At 27.9% G+C, this 26,587-nt stretch overlaps 1 protein-coding gene across 1 annotated transcript; it reads right to left on the bottom strand.

Annotated features, from left to right (window-relative positions):
- Positions 1-3,058: 3,058 nt before the first annotated feature.
- LOC145758119 (uncharacterized) lies at positions 3,059-26,212 on the bottom strand. The gene is made up of 29 exons (XM_082572490.1): positions 26,073-26,212; positions 21,917-22,080; positions 21,018-21,235; positions 20,374-20,461; positions 20,184-20,254; positions 19,413-19,629; positions 19,018-19,163; positions 18,350-18,493; positions 17,909-18,024; positions 17,213-17,381; positions 16,880-17,017; positions 15,736-15,876; positions 15,139-15,300; positions 14,481-14,840; positions 14,074-14,315; positions 13,490-13,683; positions 13,170-13,275; positions 12,817-12,913; positions 9,500-9,545; positions 9,200-9,235; positions 7,879-7,915; positions 7,098-7,330; positions 6,778-6,949; positions 5,519-5,970; positions 5,151-5,248; positions 4,778-4,808; positions 4,474-4,549; positions 4,198-4,403; positions 3,059-3,816 (listed from the first exon to the last, which is right to left on the bottom strand). Exons 1-29 carry the CDS (start codon positions 26,128-26,130, stop codon positions 3,421-3,423), a joined length of 4,614 nt encoding a protein of 1,537 aa, XP_082428616.1. The 5' UTR covers positions 26,131-26,212; the 3' UTR covers positions 3,059-3,420.
- Positions 26,213-26,587: the final 375 nt, after the last annotated feature.

The raw sequence follows: 26,587 nt of genomic DNA, 5'->3' as shown, positions 1-26,587 counted from the left end.
TACCCAAACATATTCATTATATCTTTACAACAAATAAAATGTTTTTAGCATAACTTGCAATTGCCCTTCTACGTTTTAAAATTTGAAGTATTTCATTTAATTGTGAAATAATATAGGTCTTCTATTCTAGTCGAGTTACAGGCCCAAAGATCTAACCGATTCTCCTTTTAAATTGTGAGAATTAATTGGAATTTTCTGGTTTCTTGTTACGTGCTACAAGTCAATCAAGTTTTTAATAAACAGAACCTACTAAGTTGAATTCTTTGTCAGTTGGCAATAAAGGATAACAGTTAGGCTCAACGTTGAAGTTATTATGTGTATTTGGTTGGGTTACTTCTTGCCTGGCGCTGCTCGATTTGGTTCTTTGCGAGAATCTACGTTTAATAGTAACCACAGTAAAAATGATTATGATTACAGCAAGTAAGCCTATCATAGCGGCCAATACAGGTACTATATAGTTGCTATTTGAATATGACTGAACAGTAGTCTGAGTTTGTATGTTCATGGTGCTTTGAATAAAACGTAAGGATGTTGTTTGGTTCAGTGATTTTTGCGTCTGAGTAACTGTATCGTAAATTTCATCGGCGGTTTCTACAACTTTACTAAGGCAAATAAACGGAAGTTCAATCTCTGAGCCAAAAGATAATAATTGGAACCCTAACGGATTAATAGCAGCTGTTTTAAAAGTGCTTGTCCCATCTTTTAAAAGATAACTTAAAAACCAAGGTTTAGTAGTACTTCCATCGTTCCAACTGTATGTTTTACCACTGTTATTACTGTAAAGTCCAATCCTATATAAATCTTCTTCACAACAAGTAGAAACAGCGGATCGAATTATCTCATACAGATCGCTTACAATCTTTAAAAATATTTCATTATTTGGTATAACTGCTAGTGCTGATGATTGCTTTTTACACCACGCCACGGAATTTTGATAATTTGTTGCATTTCTGTTAATTATTAAATCGCCATAATCTGCAAGAATCTTGATGACACATTTTTGGTTGACATCAGCCATGTTTTTCTAGTTACAAAAACTTAAATTTAAAAAAAATGAAAGGAAATAAACCCTTTTTTATAGATATTTATGCCCCGTTGCCCGTGACATTCTTAACGGTACGTTAGATACTGCTTTATAGTTGTTCGTTATGCAATTTCACGGCCCCTTTTACCACTACAATGTCATGTTATTTCTTAGTAAAATATAACATAGTTACTTCACTTTGCTTTCAATAAGTCATTATTGTAGAAAATACAACCTCTTTAAAAAATGACTATTATATTGTGATGCTTTACACTTTTTAGTTTACTTTTGTTTATACAGTTTACTATTTAACAAAAAGGAAAGCGTACATAAACACATTTTTCCGACATTTTATTTTTATAAGTTTACAAGATAATGTTAAAATTATTTCAATGTTTTTTGGTCCAACTTGTCTACATTCTTTTTCGTTAATTGTAGTATTTTACTTGATCATGCTGTAATAATTTTCCCCTTCTTGTGAAATTATTGGCGCCAAATACCCCTCTGAGTCCTCATTTAAATTACTAGAATTAATAGGAATTAAATATTCTGGTTCGTGGTTAAGTGGAGCCAGGTAACCATCGTCATCAACTTGAGCTTCATTGTTGGATTTTGTGTCGAGCGGCGAGGGTGGGTTAAGATTTCGGACACACTCATAAACATGGGTTGATTTTTGTTGTCTTGCAACTCGGTTGACGTTCCTAGTTCGAGTTTCTCGGGATTTTCTTAACCTTAGCCTAACATAAACTAAAAATATTGCCAGAACTACCAGAATTATTATAGATATAACGACACCAAAAACAAGTTTTGAATAGTGGTTTGGAGATGGTAGCACAGAATCATAACTTGGAAAAGTGGTTTGGTTTAACAACGTAGTTGTTTGAGTAACTGTACTAGCAAGTTTCTTGCCTGCTGTCTCTGCAGTTTTACTTAAGCAAATAAATGGAGCTTTTCGTTCCGGGCCAAAAGAGTATAACCCAAGGTTCAACTCGTTTATAGCAAGAGTTTGAAATTTATCTAGATTCTTATTTAAACGGTACTTCAAGTACCAAGGCTCGTAAATATTACCATCTATCCAGTTAAATGTCGCGCCTTCGTCTTTACTAAAAAGACCAATTCTGTGAAGCCTTTCTGAAGAACAATTCGATTCCACATATACCTGCTTCAGTACATCTACGATCTTTGAATATATATCATTGTTTGGTATAACTGCCAATTCTGATGATTGTTTTCCACACCAAGCCACTGAATCTTGATAATTTAGTTCATTTCCATTAACTATCAATTTCCCATAATCTTCAAGTTTTTTAGTAATACATTCTTGTTTGGCTTCCCCCATGTTAGTTTTACAGTTTAAAATATCTTGACTAAATGTTAAAGTTATTTATATTTGTTTAGATTTTTATGCTTCAGTAGGTGTAGCACTTTTAACGGTACAATAAACATAATACTTGAGCACGAATTGAAGTTACAGATTTCTAAATACCGCAGCGTTTTTTTATATTCCATAGTAGAATATAACAAGGTAACTATAAACCTTTGTTTTAGTGAGTCATTAGTGAAAAAAATACCTTCTTAAACATTAAATGACTACCTTATTGTTTTACATGAATTCTTAGAATTCGAAAGATTTTCAAAACAACGCTTGCCAAGATATAGCTTGGATTACCATTTTTAGTCAATCCTTGTTTTTTGTTTAGTTTTAATGTAAAAAAAAAAAAACTTTACGATCTAAACATGGGGTTAACTATTGCTACCCCAACCCAATCTCTAACTTACCTTGCAATTTTTTGGTATTACTATATACTGTTGCCCGATTATTTATCTGACGATAAATTTTGGCTTAGCAGTAGTTTATACCGTATATAGCGCCTTACTAAAGGGCGCTATAGACATAATCTAAATGGGAATCAAACACATGACCTCATGTAATGAAGTTAAGTAGTCCAACCACTACATCAAGCCGGGGGTAGTCAAGCAATCAATTCTTAAAAATTGTGGTTTTAAGTTTTTGTTATTAAGAAAAGTTTTAACCCTGCTATACCTTTTTTATTTTGACAACTATTGAAACAACAACACGACAGTTAAATTCACAAATGGACGTACGAATAGTTGTGAAAATTGCACACTGAATATATAATGGCTTGTTCTTGCATAACTTGTAAAACCATTTCTATACCACCAGTGTTTCCAACAAAAAATAACAATTTTATCAGGGTTTCCAATAAAAAATACAATTTCGCCCAGAGTTCCAACAAAAATTTTTTTTTGTCAGGGTTTCCAACAAAAATATAATTTCGCCCAGAGTTTCCAACAATAAAAAAATTTGTCAGGGTTTCCAAACAACACAAAATTGAAGTTTTCAGAGTTTCCATTAAATAACACAAAACATTTTTTCAAAGATCGGTCTCCAAATATGGGGGTCTAGATTCAGAATACGACTTCATGTTCCGGACCACGTGTTTCGTTACGCTCGAGTGCACCGGAGATGACGATTTTCGTGACGCACGTTCCTTTGGTACCGGAATATGAATGACGTCATTCTTTAAAGCACGTGACCGAGGTCGGGAACGGTGGTTGTTGTTCTCATTAAAGTTACTAGTGCCATCTTTCGGATTAACATTGTCAGTGTTAGTGTCCAGTGTAGGGCGTTTGCGCTTTGACATTCGACGCATTGTTCCCAAATCGGCAACGAGGGAACGATGATTATTAATCCATTCGTGAAGAATTTCCGAAGAAATTTGAGGGTTGAAAAATAATTTGTTGTAGTAGGCCAGTTCTAACTCTTTTGCCTGAAAATGATTAAACAAAAATCGTTATTTATTAGTAACTAACAACCTTAATGAAATAATCCAACAGTGTGGTGTAGTGGTCAGAACACTTGGCAACACTACATGAGGTCGTGGGTTCAATCCCAACCGCTCTCATGCTGTGGCGCCTTCGAGTAAAGCGCTATAAACTCCTGCTGAGCCAGCACCTAATTAGCAGATTATTTATCTGGCAATTATAATCTATATAATATCCCAAACTGTTAAATTCAACTCCAGACTGGGTCAACAAATGTTAATCCATAAGGTTGGGTCGTGAAGTCGATCTTCCCACATCGAGAATAAATAAAAAAAATTAAATTTAAAGCAAAAAAATTTGTATAACAATTAAAAAAGTTTTCTTGCCTTCAGATCTCTCTCGAGCGCCCTTTTTTTCAGCATTCTCTCGTTTTGCACAGGATCACGTGACAGAATCGTCATCTTTCTTCTTAGCGTCACCTTTCTGCTGATTCCCCGAAAATCACATTCTGCCCCCTTGTGGGCTTTGTATAATTCTTCATACCCAGTTTCTGATGACGTCACCTTCTCGCTAGTGGTTGGAGTATTCGACTCTGTTACGTAACAATCGTTTAATGACGTAAAATCGAAACTTTTAATCTTAAATTGTGAGGTAATACTTACTGTTTTGTGACGTCATATTCTCCTTCTTTGTAATCTTAGGTCTTCCCGCACCGTCCCTTCGAGGTAAACCATCCACCTGTGACGAAATTAATAGAATTACGACGTCACAATAAAAATGTGTGACAATTTTTTTTTACCAATTTTTTTTTGTAAAAATTATTATTTTTTTTTAAAAGTGACAATTTTTTTTAACTATTTACAAACAACTAAAAAAAATTAAATAAAAACTAAAATAAAAACTTTTATCTTAAATTTAAATCACTTTAGAATAACTTGAATATACTTTAAAATATTTTAAACTAACCTGTGATGAAGTTGATCTACTTAATTCTGATCTGTTACAAAAATAATATAAAATTGTGTTGCAAATTATTTAAATTTCCGGCAAAATATTTACTATAGTAAGCGAGTCGTGATAATCAAGTCATTGTGTTTTAATAATAGAACAATCACGTGGTATGGAAAGAAATATTAATATATTAATTTAGATTGATCGTTTTAAAAAACGAAATAATTGCAGTAATTTAAAAACGATTTAAAACTCAGAAAAAAGTAGATATAAAAATAAAGTAAAAAATGTTAAATATTTGTTCAAAATTATATTTAAATTTCCATTTTAGAATTTTATTCGTAAATTGTTGAAAAAAAATTTTTTTATAAAAATTTTTTTTTCTTACCTTTTAGTATGACCACTAGATGTCTCAATCGGTGACCCGGGGTCAACTGTAATTGCTGGGGTTAACGAACTATGGCGACCTTTCTTTAATTGCTCAGCCTTCAATATTTTAAAAATAAACAAACAAAAAATTTAATTGTTATTAACAAAAAAAATTTATAAAAAAAAAAATTAAATTAACCACTTTTTAATAAGTTTAAATAAAATAACACAAATCAAAAGGCATTAAAATTAAAAATTTGACTTAATTTAAAAGCTTATGGAAATAAAAAAAAAACGCTTAACATAATAATTCAAATTTTAAAGAAATTAACAAAATATATTCTCAAGAAAAATATTAAAAATATTTTTAAAAATATGACAACAAACCTGTTTAGCTGCTTGCTCTTTGATTCTTCGAATTTCTTTCACACTTTCATCATCACTATCACCACTAGCTGACACTAGAGAGTTCAAACTAGCCGATGACGTAATTCCCAAGACATTGTGACGTTGTTTGTTTCCTTTGTGACGTCGATGTTCGGGCGACACTGACGGTTTTAGTCTCGGAGAAGACTTTTTCTTGGGGTCGCCTTCTTCGACTAGTGACGTAGTCGACGCCGCGTGACTGATGACGTTGAGTTCACGCTTGACCGATTCCGACTCACTGCGCGTGCGTATGTCGCCATTTTGTGACGTCACGTTGTTGCGACCGGGACGGGGCGAGTGTTTATCGAAAACGTCATCGGACGATTGTTTGTAGGGGGAATCCCCACTGATTGAGGATAAATCTTCGTCGTCGCTCGCCTCGCTGTAATAATTAGTTCCACTTGGGTGGGTTTCTGTTAAATTAAACAAAATTTAATCAAGAAGTAAACGTTATCGTTTGGTGGCGTGTTTAACCAGTCATGGCATTGTATTGCAGGCCAAAAGGTTTCGGGTTCGAACCGCACCAATGCCACACTATTTACCCTTAAACTTGGCATTTACCGATAGCACAAATACGTCCCCACAACACAAGCTTTCAAAAAAATGTAAAAAACTTTTCACTTTAACATATTAGTAATAAAAATGACCATTATTTACTAATGCTGTTAAATTATAGCGTATTTTTTAAGTAAATTTTTCTCAAATTACTTAGGGTAACAGGTTTTATATATTCTTATTGGGAAAAGGGTTTGTTGTTCTGACGTGTTTAAGCTATCTGTAAACGCTGTGTTCAAGGGTGAATGATGTGGCATTGGTGCGGCTTGAATTTAAAAACTTTAGATTTAGAATCTGCTACCACGACTAGTATACACATTTTTGTGTATATATCTTTATTCTCAATGTGGGAAGATCGAATGCGCACAATGTAACAACAGTCACTCCGATCCAGTCTCGAGTTGCCTTTGCCAGTTTGAGATATTGTAGATTTTAATTGCCCGATAATTATACTGCTGATTAAGTGCTGGCTTAGCAGGAGTTCATACCGTTTATAGCGCCTTACTTACGGGCTCTACAGCATAAAAGCAGTGGGGATTGAACCCACGACCTCATGTGTGGTGTAACAAGTTTTCTTACCACTACACCACACTGCCGGTTTTTGTTTTAAACACCAGGCGTCACTTTTAAAACTACCTAAAATATAATAAATATAAAAAATCCACCTTTTTCTTTTTTCTTTTCTTCCGATTCATAATATTCGATCGAAGCCAATCCCATCTTATTCATCCATTTACTCATATCAGCTTGCCTCTCTGCTGCGAAGTAAAATGTCTTCCGCTTCGAATGCGAGATCCGGAACGCCATTTTCCTTTTACACTCGGGCGCGGGGGCAACCTACGTAACAATAAAATCATAATTACTACATTTTATGACGTCATTCAATTCACATTTTCAAAAACAATTTCTAAAAAAAATTTTAAAACAAAAAAACGTTATTTTTTAATGAATTTGTGATTAAGTTTTGATTATGACGTCACTTTACCTGGTAACCTGGCAAACTAATAAACGACTCCGCCCTTCTGCTGTCGTCATCAGCGTTGCTACGGTAACAATACAGCGAGCCTCCCTTAATAACGACATAGCGTTTCGACCATTTGTTCGAAAGTGGGCCACCGCTAGACGACGTGGTGGAGTTCTTTTTCTTCCATAGCCAACCCTTGCAGTCGCATTGACCCAAATCACGGCAAGAAATTCGACGTTGAGATTTCATTTCAGCTAAAAATTAATTTAATTCAATTTAAAAAAAATAAATAAAAACAAAAAAAATTTAGAATAAAAGAAATTATTAAATCCAAAAAAAAATCTAATTTTATCCCCCAAAAAATTAGCACATTTGTTAAAAATCCATTTTAACTTGTTTTAAAATTATTATAATTGGTTTTGAAGCACGTTATATTAAAATACAATAAATTCACAAGCTACTGGTTATATTATAAGAGTCGGTTATAGCATTTTTTTCTAAAAAATAATTCGTGTATTTATTCAAAATCACTTTAACCTAAATCTAAAATCATCGTTTATAAATGTTAAAATTATTTTCAAAGCACAGCTCATTATAACTGAATAAAAATACAGGCTTTTGTTGTATAATAAAGGTCGATTAAACCATCCTAAAACAGGTAAAAGCATAAAGTAAATAGGTGCAGTATGTTAAGTATACAACTTGTTAAAATTTTGCAGCGTAAGTGAAAGTTTGCAAATAAATGCAACCTGTAAGCAGCAATCATAAAACGAAATAAAGTTGATTATAAGCTACAACTAACCTGATAATGCATGGATTGGTGATTTATCAGGAGATAACTAAAAAAAATAATTTTTTATTTTTAAATAAGGAAAACAAATTTTAAACTAGATTTATTTGATAAATAAAATATGGTTCGAAATCGTTTGATTCTTTTTTATAAATATAATTTATTTAGTAGGTTTATTAAATAAATTATGAATTTAAATATTAACTTTTTTAAATTTAAACCTAATTTTAACAAACGAACACGCATTCATTGATATTGTAATATAAAAGTAAACTAAATTTAAAAGCAAAATACCGTTCTTAATTTTTGGTAATCAAACGAGTATTAAAATATAATAATAACAAAACAATTAAAAAAAAAATTTTACACATTTTCTACTTATACTTTAACATTTTACTTAAATTTTCAACCAATATATTTTACTTTAATGGACAGCGAAAAGGACGATTTTTGACGGCGACCAGAACGCTATTAAATTATTCAAGCGTTAAACTCACACTGATTCGTTATTTTATAAAAAAACTAAAATAATGATTAAATGATATTTAGCTAGAGTTAAATCTTCATTTTAAATAGCAACATACAAAATAATAATACCAACAATATATTAAAATTTCAGAAAATTTAATCTTTAAATTTTAATAATAAAATATATTAATTAGTAATTAGTGACATTTAAATGTCGTAAATAGGAGGTTTGCGATTCGTTGGGATAATAACAAACATACTAAAAATTTAGAACTTTTACTTTTAAAGAACAAAAGTTATCGTCTTTCAAAATTTGTCAAATAAGAATAAAAACAATAATAAATATAATGACAATAACAATATGTTTCGAAATCTAAGATTTCGAACCATAATTAGATTTTTATAAAATTAAAAAAATTACACAAGAATAGCAAATAATTATTATGAAGGTTTTCACAAACAATTACTTTAAATTTAAAAAATAAAAAAAGTCATATTTTACTTAAACAAAGTGCAAAAAAGTGACTATTAAACTATATACAAAGATATACCGGCAGCGTGGTGTAGTGGTAGGAACACTTGCTACACCACACATGAGGTCGAGGGTTCAATCCCCACTGATCTCATGCTGTAGCGCCCTTGAGTAAGGCGCTATAAACGGTATGAACTTCTGCTGAGTCAGCACTTAATTATAATTTATAATATCCCAAACAGGCAACTCGAGACTGGGTCGAAGTAACTGATATTACTCTATGTTTAAGTCGCACATTCGACTTTCCCACATCGAGGATAAAGATACATACAAAAAAAAGCTATATAAATATTATCATAAAGTTTATTATTCAATAATTAAAAAATAACAAACCTTACTACTGCTTGTGCTTGTTAACCTTGTTAAACTCTACAAATAAATTATTTAAAAGTTTATAAAATATTCAAGATAATTTTGTAGACATAATTAGGCTCACAACAATAGAATAATAGGAACAAAATAAAGTTAGAAACTGTAAATACTATTCTTATGTAGTACACAATGCCATGTATATAGCTAAGTTATTATCTCTAAATATTTGAACAATAAAACTAGTTTAAAAACTTTAAAATTTAGAACTGCTTTATTTTTTAGTATTTTTTAATTCTTTTAAATATTTAAATGTTTTATTACCTTTCTAAGTCGAACTGGAACACCAGCAACTAATGCACTTTCAAAACTAGAAAAAAAAATTAAATTCAGTTGAAAAAAATTGAATTAATGATAAACATCCTCGAAAAAAATGTTACATTAAAAAGATGTATGCGATTTTGTAGTAAACAAACAACATTATTACGTAATAGACAATATACTTCGTGACTAAATTGACCCGATTTCGGTTAAATTTATAAAAATCTAAATATAAACAACTAAACGAAAACGCAACCAAAATGAATAAAAATTTAAACTTAGTAAAACTGGTCAAAAAAATGTCTGCATTTGTACAAAGAACACGAATTTATAACTGACTATAAATGCTGTACACCCTTGGGTAAGGCGCTATAAACGGTATGAACTCCTGCTGAGCCAGCACCTAATCAGCAGCTCAATTATCGGGCAATTATAATCTATATAAAAACTGCTAATGGTAACTTGAGACTGGGTAACTGATGTTACTCTATGTTTAGGTTGCACATTCGACCTTCCCACATCGAGGATAAAGATATATACAAAACAATACATTAAAAATGCAATTCCCGAATTTTAAAATACTATTATCATACACTAAAATAAATCCATCTACATTTTAAAACTAAAGGTTTTTTTAATTAAAAAAAATAACATTTTAACAGAATATAAATTACTTTTACATTTCCTTGTAGTATTATATAATTAAGCTGAACTAAGTGTTAGACGCTAAATTACTAATTACAGAACGTAATTAACAAAATAATGAACAATTATGATAATAGGGCTGCTTTTGTAATGCTATAACCAAACAGTTTTTAAACTTTAAAGTTGCATTACTTACAATGCTTGTACTACTTAATCTTTTTTAACAAAACAAAGTTGAACTTACCGTTTGGAAGTACTACGAATTAGGTTACGCGCCATTTATACCTCAAAAACTTGCAAAATTACAAAAAAATTAGGCCTAGCTACCGTTAGCACAATGACTATTTCATTAAAACAATACCCAACCGTCTATAAACTATGGCGTCATAATTGACTCATTCAACGATTTTGCAAATTATTTAAAATGAGAAAAAACAACAATTTGGGCTGGTTAGTAAATATTGACATCGGTTCGTGTTGTTTAAAATAAGCAAATATCGCAGTTTGAAGTGAAACAGTGTGAAATTAAACACATTGGCGCGATATAATTTTTACCCTGTTTAAAACTATTCAAAATAAAGACCTACCTTTAATAGAAACCTTAACAATTTACTTGTATCCAAAAATTCAACAATCTATATATTTACAGGTACTTATTCCTTTTTTGTACCAATTTTAAAAACTCTAAAAAAATCGTTATAGATTAAAGTTATATTAACAATATCGTTAACATAGTTTAATACTAAAATAAACGGTAGAAATTATAACATCACCCTGAAATGTCGAACAATAGTAACTGTTGCGTCACAATGGCCAAAAACATTTTTTGTGGTTAATGACAAAATACCAACTAATGGAGCTCAGTATTAAACTAAAGTTATACCGATACTTACGAATAAAAACGACTTTTTAACTTGTTCAACAGTTAAATCTAGCTATTAAGGGTCTTAAAGCTTTCAGTTTTGCTTATACATCTTTTATCCATCAAAACACGCTATTTTTTTTTACGCAAATTCCATAGTAAAATTTCATCGATTTTTATTGTTACGTAACATTTTCTTTGTTACAAAACAGTTACCATTGTGACGCAACAGTTACTATTGTTCGACATTTCAGGGTGATGTTATAATTTCTACCAAAATCAAAATAAACAGGCTACAACTAAAACTGGTCTGAAACTACATTATTATCATATTGAATAAAACTTCACTCAATTAGGAAGCTTTTTAAACTAAAACTAACTAAATTAAACCAGAATTCTGGTAGCAAAAAAAACACTTAAAATTTTTGGAATTTTTCGAAAAACTTGATTTCAAGTTTGAGTTTTACTTAGCTTTGTTTTACCGTCTGTGACATCATAATACAGGTGACCTGGGGCGTATACTCGTGTGCAACGAGGCTTGAAATACTAGAATTCGTCACATTGTTGTGCATAATAACGTAACAAGTAGCTTTTGTTATTGTTTATTTAGTTGAAGTGGAAAATTGAAAAGTTAACTTAAAATAAAAAAATTTTGTCCTAGTTTAATATTTACTTCTTTAATGCTTAAATCTATATCTAATTACTTTAACTTTATTAATTCTTACTTTAGCCTTACTTTAAATGGTTTAACCTTTTCATTTTAACGACTTCTTCAAGTTAAAATGCTTTTAAATATAATTATTCATAACTTAACGATTTAATAACTGCACTTACATTTTTATGACGTAACTACTTATAGATAACATTTATAATGAAGCATTTTTGCCTTAGCTAAAAACTTTTTTTTTCTTTTTGAATTATTTTTGGCTTTGTTTTTTTTGACAGCTTATATACTAATAGCTGTTTATTGTAACTTAAACCTATATTATGTTTTGTTCATTTATTCATTGTTTTGGTCATACTTTGATTGTTCTAAACAATTACTTTTGTTTTAAACTTGCTAAAATATAACTATTGTTACCAGACAATAGTTTTTTACCTTTTTTCAAAACTTTTTCAATGCCTAGTTAGTTATAGAACAAATATTTAACTTTAGAAAACAAGTTCTTGAAAAGTAAGATAACTATTACTAAGAAACTCAAACTAGAATGACAAGAGCCCTTTACATAAGAGAAAACTAGAAAAAAAAGGTCTTGAAGTTTTAATATAGAGAAAAAGCCTTATTAAATTATGGTAAAAAATATCTATCCTAATACTTGACATAAAAAACTTAGTACATGAGGTTCTTGTTATTCATAAAATGTTAAATTCTTTCTGAAAACCACTATAATACTTACACAACACACCTCCACAAATAAACACTTTATAACATGAACTAGTTAATATTTAACACTATGTAAACATACTTAAAAGTAAATAGATCATTGATATTTAAAATTTGGGCGCAAAATGCTTAATGTTTGCAGATTACCAATATACAAGCATTTTTTATTTAGCATTTTGTTAAATACATATGTTTATCTGTATTTAAAGTTTATTTATCATGCAAACTTGGGCTTAAGCTGGACAAATAAAAGTTAATTTTTTACTTGTTTTGTATTTGTCTTCCTATAATAAACTATAACTGCAAAATTATCCTACTGCATTTTATTAAAATAGTAAAATGTTAAACTTTAAAGTTGACCTTTTTCACATCAAAAATAAATTAACTAAAATTAATTTTTGGATATCTTGGATTAAAATTTATATTTACCTTTTATTTTGCTGGCTCTTTTTCGGTGAATTTTTTTGTGATTTTTTTTCATTCGGTTTTGTTAATTCTAGAGAATGTGAAGAGTAGTTTTCATTATCTAAAAAACAGAAAAAATTTAAAATATTTTACAAAAAAAATAGTAAATTTTTGATTAATAAAGTTAGTATACTACAAATGTTTAGAACATTTTTGAAACAAAATTAGATTTTTTTTTTAATTTAACAACAGGAATAAAATTTAGTTTAAAAATAATTCGGTCTCAAGTCATTTTTAATTCGATATATTTGATTTAACACAGGTCGTGACAAATTTTTTTTTTTAATTTTGATTTTTTTTTTTTACCAACTACATACTTGCTATAGCTGAGGTGTAAGATATTCTTGAAGTTGGGGGTGAATTTCTGGGTGACAATGACCTTATTGTGACCTGGTTAGTGGGTGATTGTGATGTCACAGCAGGCTAATAATGGAGTAAAATAAAATATGAGATGACTTGCAAAATAAAAATGAAAAATTCCGAAACAAATGTAAAAATTAATGAATAATATCTAGTTTCTGAAAAAGATGGAATAGCATAAAGAAAAATAACTAAACAATTTAACCAGAAAAAGAAAATGTAAAACTAAATAAAAAAATGAAAAAAATTGCAAATTTATTTTAAATAATTTTGTTACCTTTTCAGAGGAAGGTTTAAGTTTAAGCCTGTCAATAATATCGTCAATTTGTTTGTCCTCTCTTCTGCTGGTCACATGACTGACTTCTCTTCCATTGGTCACTTGACTTTTATTGGGCACAAAACCTTCACTACGCCTTCTCCTATTGGCTACGGGGGCTGGTAATAATTCTGGATAACTTTGTCGACCAGTAACTAAAAAGGTAAACAATTTAATTTTTAAATGTTGTAAAACAAGAAATAAAATTCTATTTATTTAAATATTTACAATTTTTTTAATAAATACAGTAAGTGCCTAATCTATATAGCTTAGTGGACAATACATGTGTCCAATTTATAGTGCTGCAAAATTCAAAAAAAAAACAAAAAAAAAAAACTGCTGTTTGTGGTGCATGGGTGAATTAACGTAGGTAAATGTTAGTTAAGAGTTGCGACCATTTCACAACAAATAAAATCACAACTGAGATTTAGCTATTGACTAGTTTTATTAACTTTAATTAAAGGTTACAAAAAAATAATAAAATACATAAAACTGTATATTAAAATCACGACAAACATTTAAAAAAAAAAAAATCATAAATTTACCGTCATGAGAAATTGTTCTTGCTTTTACATTCTGTCTCGGTTTTGGAATCGGTCGTTGGTTACAGTCCACCGATTTCACCCCATCACCAATCACGATCTGGGGAATATCCTGGGTCCTTGATGATGTCATAGATTTTTGTTGTGATGTCATAGTAGGTTGTTGAACTTGGTGTAACGAAGGTGTGCTTGAGCTTCTTAATTTTCTCGATTTTTTTATTAAATTTTCAGAATTCTGTTTTTCACTAAAAATAAGAAAAGTTTTGGTTTTATTAAAAATAAATTACAAAAATAAAAAACCAAACTTTAATTAATAAAAGTTAATAAAACAAAAATTTAACATATTTTTAACAAACTACGTTTAAGACATATAATAATTTAAGAATTAACTTTAACTAAAAAATAGTTACTTTTCATCATTATTTGAATTCATATTTTCATCACTAGATTTAACAATTGAAGATTTCTCCGCAATTTGTGCAAGGTCAGCAGAATTTCGCTGAGTCATAAGTTTTGTAATTGAAGAAGATCTCGGAGGTGGTTTTGGAGGGGAAACGCTGTTTTCTAAAACTTTTTTGGCAACACTGTTTTTCAATAACTTCGTTTCAAGAGAATTATTATTGTTTTTGTAACTGTTTTTGCTGCTGTTAGTATCAGTGTTGTATTCTCTACTTAATGTGCTTGTTGAGCTATTATTGTTGTTGGTACTGTTGTACCACCCGTACTTAGACCCAGGGTAGTTTTCGGGGGATTTTGGGTTACTTGAAGATCTAGTAAGTAAGTTTTCAATTTAAATTTAGAAATAGTTTGGTTTGTTAAAAATTGGCCAATTTTTTTTTATTAAACTTAGACCCTACTTTAATTTTAATGATTAAATTGTATAAAAAAATTTAAATTAAAAAAAACTATAGAAAAATATTAAAATTACAAAAAATAATATAAATAATTAAAAAAAAAAGAAAACCTAAATCAAAAAAAAAATGTGAATTGAACAAAAGATAAAAAAAAATGTTAAAAGTAAATAAAGTTCATTTAATAAAAATAAATTATTCGAAATAATTAATTTACCGATTGTTTTTGGTTTGTTTGTAATAATCACTTGGCTCTTCATGCAAAATATTATGAGTTGAGTTTAATAACTTAGAGGGGTAAACTTTGCTGGGGCTGTAATAGTTAGGGGGCATAGAAACTGGACGATTGGGTTGGGTTTTTACTTTTCGACGATACAATCTTTTAAAAAAAAATTAAATTAATCTAAAATTTTGGAAAACTGTTATGAGAGGATAAAAGTTAAACAATCTAAGCTAAGTTAACACAAGTTAATTACAATTTGAAAAAAATAACATATATTTAATTTAAATATATTATGGACAATCTATATATAATAAAGCTTTATGGACATCACATGTATATATGTATGTCCAATTAATCAGTCTATAAAATAAAAACTGCAATTTGTGATGTGCGGGTGAATTAACTCTGACTTATATTAGTTGCAAGTTGTGATTATATTACAACAATTAAAATCTCAACTGTAGGGCAGGCTAACAACTTGTTTTACAGGTACTTTTGCTTAAACATAATTGTTTAATATTTTTCAAATTGTTATTGAAAATGATAAAAGCTTTAAAAATTTTTTTGATTATGAAATCATGATCAACTTACACAGCTGAGTGATCGTGGACCTCTTGTGACCTCTGGTGGACGGGAGTGAACACACTTTCCGAGGAGGAAATGTCACAGGAAGTTTTACCACTGGATGGAGCACAATTACAATTATTGACTTGCGATATAAAATCGTCGTACCTAAAAAAAATTTAAAAAATGAAATTAAGTTAATAAATAAGGGTTACATATATATTTAACTGTTTTTTATTCAAAATAAATATACTTGATATTTCATAAGCTTTATAACAATACTCTCAATATTTTTAATAATATTTTGATCTATATAATACCACTATTATTAAAATTTTAACTAAAACCTTGCTTCAAAATATTTAAATAAATAAAAACTTAAGTTATAAATTTACATACTTGATTTGCAGTAGTTAAATTTTAACGCCTACTAATAGACTAACTATTTTAAAATCATATTAACCTACTCTAAAACCTCATAAAAAGAAGAACTATATATCACCTAATAAATATATCTATATATCTAAAAATAATAAAAGTCAACAAGAGGGTATTTTCTAATATAGCCAAATTAAATTAATAATTTACCCAGGTTTAAAACAAAATAAGCCTTGTTCAAATAGAAAAATTTAACAATACTTCAACATATACTTAAAAAAAATCTATTTTAAGCAGCTACATTATGCTAAAAATTTAAATAAAAGTAAGCTACTATATAACTAAACTATAAACAATATACAGAGTTCATACTATTTTAAAACTTAACCATAAAATTAACTCTTTGTAATACAAATAACTACAGTTGTTTACATTTAATTCACATAGCTTTAGCAATATCTAAAAGTCTAACAAGCATCTGTATATAATTAAGCCTGGTTGTTGTTTATTATAAACGATGATTTCATATCTTTCAGGAAACAAAGGCAATTACATATAACTACCACGCCTCATATATATATAACTGTGATATACATTATTGTAATATTATGTATATTAGCTTATAATAAGAATTATTTAGAAAATAAAGTAACTAATAATAACTAGTGTATTGCAAAATGCTAATATTATAGTTAAATACAAGTACTTTACCAAACTTATTTAAAAATTTGTGTTATTAATCAATTTACTTTAAAAACAAATTAAAAAAAATCAAATTTTAAATTCTTTTTACCATGCTTGGTCAGCTTCAGAATCTCCGATGACAGTATAGCGCCTCCGATGGTCAATGTCAAGTAATGAGTTTGGTGAAGCAGAACGACTAGAATGACCTCGTGTGGTTGATTGTACAGCTAATCTCGACATTTCAGCTCTTAAAAAAAAAAAAATTAAAAAAAGATTTTAAAACCACCAATTCAGCAACCCCTTAAAAAGTCAATTATTATTAAAATGAATAAAAAATCATAAAATTTTAACAACAAAAATTAAAATAAAAAATTAACCAACAATTTTTTGGCAACACAAAAAATAAAAATAAATATAGTTTATTGGCAACCCTGCAACTTACTTGGGGGTGTAAGGTTCTGGAGGAGGAGGTGGAATCTTTAAAACTTCTATCGGAGTTTGTGGAGTTTGGGGGATAACTGGAATTTGGGGGCGGGGAAGAATCTTTGAAATTTTTTGGGGACTCTCAAATTTGAAATGAGGTTCAGTGTTGTCAAACGATTTTCCTGATCCTTAAAAGATTTTTAATTTTTAAATATTTCAAACATTTTAAACAAAATGCGCGACCTAAACATAGAGTAACATCAGTTACTCTGACCCAGTCTCTAGTTGCCTTTTAGCAGTTTGAGATATTATAAAGATTATAATTGCCTGATAATTAAGAAGAAGTTCAATTCTGAATAGGTTCATACCATTTATAAGCGCCTTACTTAAGGGCGCCACAGCATGAGATCAGTGGGGATTGAACCACCGACCTCATGGTGGTGTAGCCAGTGTTCTTACCACTACACCACGCTGCTAGTAATAAAAATAATGCATAAAACAAATTTAAATTCTATGAAATCTAAAAATTTAAACAAGATATGCTATTTTTATGCAACTTAAATCAATTAAATATATTTTATAAAACAACTTTTTATTTTGCCAGCACTGCAAAAACTGAAACTTAAAAAACAGATATAAATAATGTTATTAAAATAATTTTAAATTCTATAAAATCTGAAAATTATACCTTATTTTTTATTTTTAGATAACTTACTGTGTTTAAAAGCAGATGAGGGAGAATTGTAACTTTGTGAGTAATCAGTCGATGCCGAGGAACTTCGATGCCGCGGCACGATCCTCTCAGGATGATTATATTGGTGCCGAGCAGTACTTCAAAAAAAATTATTATTAGAAAAAGGTTTAAAATGTATTATAATTAATAGGCCAATTGATGTATTAAAGTTATTGTAATATGGTTGTAGCTAGCAAATAATATCTAAGAATTTACCTATGCAACAAAAACAGCATGTTTTTTTATAGTAAAGGGCCAAAAATTGGACATTTATTCACATTTACTTTTTATAATTTATACCGAATACCGATAATAATATTTTAAATGAGCTTTTTAATAAAAGTATCCCACGAAAAAATAGTTGTTAGTTAAAATAGAAATCTGACATAAAAAAAATATGTAAAAATTAAAATTTCAAAAAACCTGTTTTTATTATTTGTTGGTGTCGACCACGTTCCATTGGTTGGTGCAATAGGCTCCACCTCTCTCAAGTTAACAGCTGATTGGCTGACTTGCCTGTTGCCATGGATACGCCTTACCGGTGCTGCTGCTCTCATGTGACGAGAACTTAAAAAATATAAAAAAAATAAAAAAATTTTTAATTTTAAAAAATTAAATAAATCCCTATGTTTGTATAATTTGTAAAAATATCATTTTTGTAAATTTAAAAAAAAGTGAATAAAAAAAAATAAATCTTACCATAATTGCCAACTGTATTGCACAAAAATTGTTGTTTATTAAGTTAGGTTTTAAATAATTTAAAAAACAATTTTATGTAAAACCTTTACAACATGAGGTCCTGGGTTCGATCTCCACTGCTCTCATACTGTAGCGCCCTTAAGTAAGGTGATATAAATGGTATGAACTTCTGCTGAGCCAACACCTAATCAGCAACTTAATTATTGGGCAATTATAATTAATAATATTCTAAATTACCAAAAGACAACTTAAGACTTGGTCGTGGTAACTAATGTTACTCTATGTTTAGGCTGTAAAGTCAAACTTTCAACATCGAGGATAAAAAAACAAAAAAATATATCTATTTAAGCTTTGCCCATAAAAAAACTTCTTTATTTTAGTTTTTTTCTTACCCTTGATTATAATCTTGCCTTTGTTTATGAGTAAGAAGATTGGAAGAAGAATAACTTAACATCTGAGGTCTTTTCTTCATTAGTAAACTTACATTTTCACCATTTTCTTTCAAACAACTTACCAGTGCTCCTAGTGTCCATCCTACCTGTAGCGAGGATAAACATAAATTAATATCATTAAAAAAAATTTCCAAAAAAATAAAATAAATTTTATTAAAAAAAAACACTTAAAACTTTCCAAAAAAGTAAACACTTTCAAAACTTTACGAAAAAGTAAATACTTTTACAATTTTACAAACAAGTAAATCTTTTTAAAACTTTTTAAAAAGAAAATACTTTAAAAAAATTTAATTAAAAAAATATTAACTTTAAAAATTTTACAAAAAAGTTCTTACCACAGCTTTCCCATTTACAGCAATAACTTCGTCACCAGGGCTAATTTTCCTTGCCCTTGACCCCACTGACCCTGACCTTGTCCCCGTAACAACATGGTGACCCTCGAAGGTCGCCTTAATAAATAACCCCAGACCTTGGGAGGGGTCAATGCCCTTAAGATAAACTTGCTCAATGGTGACTGGCTGGATAGTAAGGGGGTCATTAGATTGGATGACACTTAAAAAAAATAATTTTGTAAGTTTAGTTATTGTAATATTTTAAAACTAAAAAAGTTTTAACAAGTAACGATCTATATATAATGAAGCTTGGCAGAAAATATTCATATATGTCTTGTTTATAGAACCACAAAATAAATAAAACTGTCATTAGTTAAGCGAAAAAAAAATTTACTTTAAAAAAAACTTATGTTAAAACTGGAAAAAAACGCAATAGACAAATAAAAATCTGTATTAAATCTTATATTATAAAGCTTAGTGGATAATATATATATATATTTGTTTGTGTGTATGTCTTAATTATAGGCCATAAAATAAATAAACTGCAGTTTGTGGTACTTGGGCAAATTATTCTAGCAAATATTAGTTGAGAGTTGCGACCATATTATGAAATAAAAATACCAACCATAGGCTGAGCTATTGACTAGTATAAAAAATATTTAATAGTAAATTATTTTATTTAAAACCAACTAATTTTAGGAAAAGAAAAACATTGTATTCAATTATTTAAAGTTTTAAAATAGTTAAAAATCAAGTTAAAATAAAAATATTTACCCTTCTGCAGCAGTTTCCATTTCTGTGCAAATTGACAAAGCTGCATCTTCAATAACACAAGCAAACACACTCTAAACTCATAAAATAAATAAATTTACAGTTGTTCATTTAAATTACCTCCCTTACTAAAATAAAAGCTATTTAAAAAATTATTAAAAATGCTAAAAATAGTGAAAAACTGTGATGATACCTGCTGCATAGTTACACTAAGCTCATAACAAAGTTTAACAATTGAATCCCTCATTGATTGGAATTCCTCTTTTTGATTAAAAGGGATTCTAAACAAAATAAATTAAATTATTATAAAATATAATCTACATAAAGAACTTTACTCACAAAAGAACTTAACTCCATTTGTAAGGAACAGAACTCACAAAAAAAACTTAATTCCACTTTTTAATGAACAGAACTCAAAAAAACTTAATTAAAAAAAAATTAACTCAAAAAAAACTTATATAACTCAAAAAAAACTTGACTTAAAAAAAAATTAACTCAAAAAAACTTAACTCAAAAAAAAATTAACTCAAAAAAAACTTATATAACTCAAAAAAAACTTAACTCAAAAAAAACTTGACTTAAAAAAAAATTAACTCAAAAAAACTTAACTCAAAAACACTTAATTAAAAAAAAACTTATCTGCTTTTTACAAAAAACTTAGTTTTATTTTACAATTATAAAATTAAATTAATACAAGATATAATCCACAAGAAAAATAACTTGATTCAATTTCTCAAAGCAAAAACTAATTCATCTAACCTAAAAAAATGTTAAAAAAAAAAAAATAATTTTTTTTTCAAAATAAAATATTTGTATAATTTATTTCCCATCCTTTACCTATCCAGCCACATGATGAGCTGTTTTCCTTCATCCAGGACATCGGATGCAAGGATCAGAAGTTGATTTGTTGATCCTCTTAAGAGGGAGACTCCTCCATCATATCCATAATCCTCTGCCTCTCTCCTGCGTCCGTTGATGCTCGCTTTCATTCCTCTGCATCGACATTTTAAACACAAAGCTCTGGACTGGAGAGTTTCGGAATCTAAACCATAATCCTGAAAATAAAAAATATCATTTACAAAATCGTTTTGTTACACTAATAATTTTATGTCCAATTATATCACAACTATGTAGGTATTTAAAAATATTAAACACAAATATTTAAAAGTTTTAAGTCCAGATTTATTTTCCATTGCTACCACTAGTTGATGGCCCACCCCATGGCTGGGAATTTTAATTGAAAAAAATTTGGTTGCAACTCTCAACTAGTGTTTGCCTGTGATAATTTATCCACTCACCACAAATTTATTCTGTAGGCCTATAAATTGACATACATATATAAATGAACATTTGCCAGTAGCGTGGTGTAGTGATATTGGGTTCAATCCCCACTGATCTCATGCTGTAGCGCCCTTGAGTAAGGCGCTATAAACGGTATAAACTCCTGCTGAGCCCGCACTTAATCAGCAGCATAATTACCGGGCAAATATAGTCTCTATAATATCCCAAACTGCCACAGGCAACTCGAGACTGGGTCGGAGTAACTTATGTTACTCTATGTTTAAGTCGCGCATTCGACTTTCCCACATCGAGGATAAAGATATATACAAAAAAAAAAAAAAAAAAACATAAAATACAATTTGGCCAACCACCTAAAAAGTTAAATTAACTGCTTAGTCAGCTACCCCACATCAAATTTAAATGGATAAAAAACAATAAAAAAAAATTAAACTTACTAATTGTTGTAGAAGTCTGACAGAGTCGAGGATAAGTTCCTGGTGCCCCACCAAGTGGACATCAAGTTTATGCAAGTCATCCTGAGTCAGCAATAATAATTGTTCACCAGTGAGGTTTGATTCCTTCAAGTTAGCAACATATTGTCGTAAGCTATCATCTAAACCTAGAATTTAAATTTTTAAAAAAATAAAAGTTTTGAACTATATAATTTATAGGGTATGTATATTTACTCAAGGTATAGGACTACTAGCAGCATGGTGTAGGGGATAAGAACACTTGGCTTCACTACACAAGGTCCTGAGTTTGATTCCCACTGCTCTCATGCTGTAGCGCGCTTGAGTAAGGCATTATAAATGGTACGAACTCCTGCTGAGCCAGCACTTGATTAGCAGCTTAATTATCGGGCAATTGTAATCAATAATATCCCAAACCCAACTCAAGACTGGGCCAGAATAACAAACGTTACTCTATGTTTAAGCCATAAAGTCGACATTTTTACATAAAAATTTGATAAATATAAAACATTTTTAATGCCATATTTCTATTTTACTTGTAAATTAAATTTAATGATTTTAATTTTATTTTAAATTTTTTTTTGACATATTTGGTAGGCTATTATACAATAAAAAAAAAAAGATTTTTTAACCATAAAATTTTATTGGTATTACCCAAGATGAATTTAATGAAATCCATAAAAATAAAAATTCCGATCAACAAACAAAAACAGGTTAAAATATTTACCCGGTTTTAAATTTCACAACTTAAAAAATTTAAAGAATTTGTAAAATAAAGAGAAAACCAAATTACTATTATTTAGTAAAATAACACACTACTACATGCTTGAAAAATCTCTAGAAATGTTTTAAAAATTCAAAAAATAAAACAGTTAAATAAAAGAAATAAAACAGTTAAATTTTTATATTTTTAAACTGGCATTTTTTTTAATTTTTACAATTCATTGTCTTTATTTAAGTTATAAATATTTTTAAAAATGTTAATAGCCTTACAAAAGTACTAATATTTTTATGTATATATATAAAATAAATTTTTAATGCCAGTTTTATACAAATCAAATTTATAATATAAGGTATTTGTTTTATTAATAGAAATTTAAAAATTCCCTTAAAATATTAAAAAAGGTTTTATTATTAGAGTACAAACCAAACAATGACTTAACAATGGGTATTGTTAACATACCAGTCGCACTTAATCAACACTTTAACGATGAAAAAACAACAATTTAAACATTCCAATATTATTTCAAAACAAGCGTTTAGCGTCTGGTATAGGTCATGTGATTCTTATTTTATTATGACGTCATAATTAAATGGTGTATTCAAATATTTACTAAAGCAGGATCAATTTAAAAATGGTAAAAATTCGTAAATTTTTAAAATAAAAAAAATAATTTAATAAATTTATTGTTTTACGTAATTTTTTGTAATTAATTTTAAATTTAATATAAGTTTACGTTTTATTGTTAAAAATTTTTTAAAAACATTAATGAAGAGTTTAAAAATACCCAATAAATTTGTTCTTATATAACCAGTTTATATAGATTTAGATTTTATCTTAATTTTAATGGTTTAAAAAGTAAATTTCTCTTTAAAATTTTGCGATATTTTTACACGAAACCAAACACTTCTATTTCCCCTTTCCCAGCCTTTAGTCTAAACAATGACCTACTGTGAGGTAACAATGGAGATTGTAATGTCATAAAAGTACAGAGAAAAACCAGACAGCATGAAAATTAGATTGATTTTTTATTTATTATCAAAAAATAAACATTTTGAAAATGGTTTTTAGTTAAAATAGTTAATTTTTAAATTGCCATTTCGGGAAAATTTTGTGGTCTGTATTGTTTATTGATTTATTGAATTTTATTGAAATTGCTTTGGGACTTATTAAAATATTGATTTCTTTCTTATTTTAAAATAAAATAATTTGTTCTTAATATTGAGAGTATTAACCACATTGTATTATGAGGTCATAAACCAATTCATTGTGGGAATTATTAGGATATAAAACAGACTTAAGTTAAACATATTTTTAAGTTTTTATGTCTAAAATAAAATTTTTAAAAAAAATTCTGAATTTTGGAAAATTTAAAAAAATCTTTGAACTTTTTTATTTCAAACCATGTATATATAACTTTGGGATATAAAACAGACTTTTATTAAAATATATTCTTAAATTTTTATGTTTTAGACAAAATTAAAAAAAAATTAACAAATTAAAAAAAAACTTTTAGCCAATTTTCATTTTAAGTTATATATATAACAAATATAATTCTTGTTGTAAATATATTTTATTTAATTTTAAAATAGTTGTTAAAAAATATATCACATAAACATTTTAAAATCTTGAATCTTGACCTTCATCCAATTATAAAGTTTACCTTAAAATTTAAAGCATGTAATTAAAAGTAAACTTCATGACTTTTGGACTGAAATCTGACAATTTTGACATAACTTTACAATTATGATGTCATAAGCGAATAACTGTGACATATAATTACCTATTTTAAAGGTGGATTTTTTTTTATATATATTTAAAAAAATTTTGGAATTGAAAATTTTTTAATGAATAATTAAGGCCTATATACTATTTTTTTTAAGCATTTATTAGAAATCTGACAATTTTGACATAACTTTACAATTATGATGTCATAAGCGAATAACTGTGACATATAATTACCTATTTTAAAGGTGGATTTTTTTTTATATATATTTAAAAAAATTTTGGAATTGAAAATTTTTTAATGAATAATTAAGGCCTATATACTATTTTTTTTAAGCATTTATTCAATCTTACCAATATAAAATTAAAGTTTTTTTTAATATTAGAATTAAGTTTTTTTAGTATTAAATATATATTTTTTTTTAAAAGCATTGATTTCATTTTACTAACTTGTTAGAATTCAGTATAAACAACTAGTACATAAAACTGAACATGACTTTACCATTATCTTAATACTATATTATATTTGAAATCAGGAATAATAATTTTAGCTTATAAATTATTTACAATTTTTTTTTTTATTTGCTTAAAATATTTTAAAAATCACTTTTGTTTAAAATTAAAAAAAATTATTACCTTAATATTAATAAGATTTTTACAAGTTTAATTTTTTTAAAACTATTTCATTTAAAAATCAAATTAGTGAAAATTACTCATAAAAATCTAGATAAAAACTTTAAAAATCTTTGCTTTAAAATTAAGAAATTCTTGAAATATTTGTTGAAATTAAAGAATGAGCCACTTCAGTTTAAATTCAAACCACAAACATTTAAATAAAGGAGTAATTTAAAAACTTAATTGTTTAAAGAATTTTAATGTAATCTAATAGGTGATTAAAAAATGATTTATATATATATGCCACATGCAACTCAAGACTGGGTCAAAGTAACTGATGTTACTCTATGTTTAAGTCGCGCATTTTTCCCACATTAAGGATAAAGATATACACAAAAAAAAACTTAAAAATTTTCAGGATATAAATATATTTTTACCCTTAACATTTAAATCATGCATTTTTCTATTATATTAATTATTTAACAATATTAATAACCTTACAATAAATTCATATATATACATTTTTGTCCATACCAAATTTTTGCAGGAATTAATTAAAAATTAATAATTTATGGATTGGCCAATATACAATATAGACTTCTATAGAAAAAGCATTATATTGTGCATGTAGTTAATTTTCAGACATTTACTCATTAATTATTTATGATCAGATCGATATATTCTACTTTACCGCTTTAAAACAATATTTTCTACGATAATAAAATACCAACTATCATAAATTTGTTTAAATATTTATTAAATTATGGGTTTGTTAATGATAATTAAAGGGCAACATTACATTATTAATAAAACAAGGATTTTTTTTAAAAATATAACTTTATGTGAAAAAACAGTTTACTATAGTATTCTATTTTAAATCGTATAACGATTTTAACAACATTTTATATTAAAATTTGCCAATATATTTAATAACCACCAAATTTTTAACAATTTATCATAAAACAATTATATATATATTTGTTTAAAGTTTTAACATTATATATATCCTGTATATACATGCTATAATATTATAATGTTTTAGACTAAAATCTATTTTTTTATTTAAATAACACGCATTACCTTGAAACCATTGTATAACCTGATCATTATTCCATCTTGAAATGTTGATAATATCCATTACAACATTTTTAATCAAATTTTAACTTTTCTTAAAATTTCAATATGCCAAAGACTTAGACCAAACTAACTAACTAAACCTTTAAAAAAAACAAGATGTTTTGTTTATGTATATACATCTGGCACCTGTAAGGTATACTAGTTTAAATGGATGTAAGGTATACTAGTTCAAATGAATGGATTTCAAGTATTAAGTGTAATCTTAATGAATAAGGGTTAAAGTTGAGATTAAATACATGCGCCCTTTTATTTTATCGATTTGTTTAGTCTATTTTTAACCCCAATTGACTATCTTTTTTTTGTTTCTTAAATGTTTAGGCAGAGTATTGAATAAAAGCTTGGTGCTGACAGTTTATAATTTGTAGGTAAGTCTGTCTATTTTAAAATGTGTGGCAATAGAGGCTTTAATCCAAAAAGCAATTGAATATCCTACTAAGGTCAACACTGTCTAAGCACAG

The sequence above is a fragment of the Corella eumyota genome, chromosome 1 (genome assembly GCF_963082875.1).
Source record: "Corella eumyota chromosome 1, kaCorEumy4.1, whole genome shotgun sequence".
Taxonomy (NCBI): Eukaryota; Metazoa; Chordata; class Ascidiacea; order Phlebobranchia; family Corellidae; genus Corella; species Corella eumyota.
Note: the sequence above shows the minus strand (reverse complement) of the source record. Positions and strands in the feature narration are given on the sequence as shown.